Genomic DNA, 2,798 nt, shown 5'->3' with positions numbered 1-2,798 from the left:
TACAAACACTTGATGGTGGTTTAAAGTGAGTTTTGAGTAAAAGCGGAATATAAATCTTATTTATTGTCTTATGTAGCATGATGCTACAGTTTGCATGAATGGTCACATAACACGCACTTTCGGTCGTGTAACGTTAGTATGAATGGACATCTGCATATGATCAGAACTCCACGCAGCTCCCGCACTACTCTATACTGGTACAGTACCACGAGAGCTAAAGAGAGCAGACTGCTCCGTGCGTTTTCGAATCGCTCTCGCGGATGATCGATCTGCGCCGCACCTCTTCTAGTCGAACACACTGGCTAGTGTGCTGCAGGCTTATTGGCTCACTGACGCTGATGAGATTAACCCCCTAGGTATCGAAATTTGGTACCGAACGACAAGACGTTTTTTGATACTCAATGGTATCGAGGCAATTCGGTCGGTGCCTAAAAAGTATCGAACTCGATACCCAGCCCTACTCTTCAGTCTTCAGTGTAACATGATCCTTCAGAAATCATTCCAATATGCTGATTTGCTGCTCAATTTTGATGCTAAATTTTTAATAATGGTTTTTATTACCAATGTTGAAGACTGTTTTTACCACTTAATATTCTTGTGGAAAACTTGATTTTTTGATGAATAGATAGTTCAAAAGAACAGAATTTATTTGAAGAGAATGATTTCTGAAAGATCATGTGACACTGAAGACTGCAGTAATGATGCTGGAAATTCAGGTTTGCCATAAAATATATTAAATTAGAAAACAGTTGGTAATAAAAAAAAAAAAATAGTAATAACATTTCTGTATTTTTGAGCAAATGAATGCAGCCTTAGTGAGCATAACAGACTTTTCAAAAAAATTATTCCAAACTTTTGACTGGTTCCAAAACCTACTAAATCATCTGTCTAGGAAGCAGACAGCGAGCAGCTCATTGAGTTTTGGAACCGAGCCGTGATTGCTTGTCTTTAGTGCCTTCTAGGATCAAGAAGAGATGAAGTATTGACATTGTACCTGCAAGAGTATGTTGGCTCTCCCACTTTAAACACGTGGCCACAGAGCTGTGAGGGCTGGTTGTTCTGTTCCAGCTTGGCCAATCCCACGGACGGTTCTTCCCCGCACAGGTACCACTCCAGCGGGCTCTGAAGTAGCAGCGGAGCCAGCAGGTCTTCATTCTGAGGGTTCAGGTTGGGGCCCAGGCAGTAGATCTTGGGGACGTAGCAGGCCAAGTGCTGGTACACCTCTTTGGGTAGGTTGCTCGCCTGCAGCCATTTCTATGGACAGATGGGTAAAATATTAGACACACACACACAAAAAGTCACAATTTTAGAAAAGCTGCCTTTTACTTTTAATTAATTATCAGTTAAATAGTGCTACAGAGCAAAAGCAGACACAGAGAGGTCAAAAATAAACTAAAACCGTAACTGGTAAAGTAAATAGGTCAGGCTTGGAAAAAGAACACTGGTGGTCAGTCTTTGATTGCACTGCTGTTTTATATTTGCATGGCCTGGAAGGTGGTCATTTTCTAAAACATGTCCCATACAAGTTCATCATTTTTTTGCAAGTACTAAGCTGAACAATGACACAAAGATCATTCTAGAGGTGTATGATGTAGGGATGTAACGATTCACTCAACTCACGATTCGATTCACAATATTTTTTTTAACAAAATGAGATTCAAGACAAATTATGAATTAAATGGTTCCTTTTATTATTGCTTAGACAAAATACGGTACGTTTCTTTGTGAAATTGAAATAACACTATAATAATACACTAATATAGCACTTGTAAATTATTGCTCTTTTGTTGGTTTTGATGGCTTCGATTGTCCTCATTTGTTAGTCGCTTTGGATAAAAGTGTTTGCTAAATAACCAAATTGAAATATAATGTAAATGTAAAACTAAATTTAAATTTTACAACAAGCCCCAAATCAAATAAATAACAAATAAAAGAAATCTCTTCATATAAACAAACTAAGGCAACCACTGCATTTTAATCATGATCCAAACGAAGATGCTGCATACATGCAACATGAGCAGTTTTTGATCTAAATTGCATTGTATAATTTCAAAATTTGAGGCAAAAACAGAATGGTTTGACTTCAGTTTTGTGAAACTATACATAAAAATATCTGCATGAAACTGAAACAGCAGACGAGCTGTATGAGACACAGATTCACTCTCTGCCAGCAGGTGGCGCTTAAAGTTTCCTTGATTTCCGCTGTAAACAAAGCAGTGCTGCACAGCCTGCACTTATGAACTTTAATATGTATTATACAGAGGCAAGAGGAAAAGAAAAAATACCATTGAAAGACGCAAATAGTAAGTTCCCCTCAGACATACAATTATATAAACTCCTACCCCTAATTGAATCGTGATTTGCTTGAATCGTCACATATTTAAATCGATTTTCAACTGGCTCGCAGTTAATCGTTACATCCCTAGTGTGATGTGACCAAAACCTTATTTCACAGTAACAGTATTTTCTTGTGGGTAAACAATAATAAATAATAATGAAGGAGGATCCCCAAATCCAGGTGTGAAAAACTTGTTGCATCTTTCCCAAAAAGACTCATGGCTGTATTAGATCAAAAGGGTGCTTCTACTAAATACTGAGCAAAGGGTCTGAATACTTAGGACCATGTGATATTTCAGTTTTTCTTTTTTAATAAATCTGCAAAAATGTCAACAATGCTGTGTTTTTCTGTCAATATGGGGTACTGTGTGTACATTAATGAGGAAAAAAAAAATAACTTAAATGATTTTAGCAAATGACTGCAATATAACAAAGAGTGAAAAATTGAAGGGGGTCTGAAT

At 37.3% G+C, this 2,798-nt stretch overlaps 1 protein-coding gene across 1 annotated transcript in view; it reads right to left on the bottom strand.

Annotated features, from left to right (window-relative positions):
• The window catches only part of ubr2 (ubiquitin protein ligase E3 component n-recognin 2), a 51,711-nt gene that overhangs the window by 46,202 nt on the left and 2,711 nt on the right, over nt 1–2,798 (bottom strand). Inside the window, exon 2 of the mRNA XM_016278608.1 lies at nt 995–1,254. Coding sequence (XP_016134094.1) covers nt 995–1,254 — 260 coding nt within the window. The remainder of the gene's footprint in view (nt 1–994; nt 1,255–2,798) is intronic.

Source organism: Sinocyclocheilus grahami, unplaced genomic scaffold (genome assembly GCF_001515645.1).
Source record: "Sinocyclocheilus grahami isolate Dianchi unplaced genomic scaffold, SAMN03320097.WGS_v1.1 scaffold123.1, whole genome shotgun sequence".
Lineage (NCBI taxonomy): Eukaryota > Metazoa > Chordata > Actinopteri > Cypriniformes > Cyprinidae > Sinocyclocheilus > Sinocyclocheilus grahami.
This window is presented reverse-complemented; position numbering and strand designations above follow the sequence as displayed.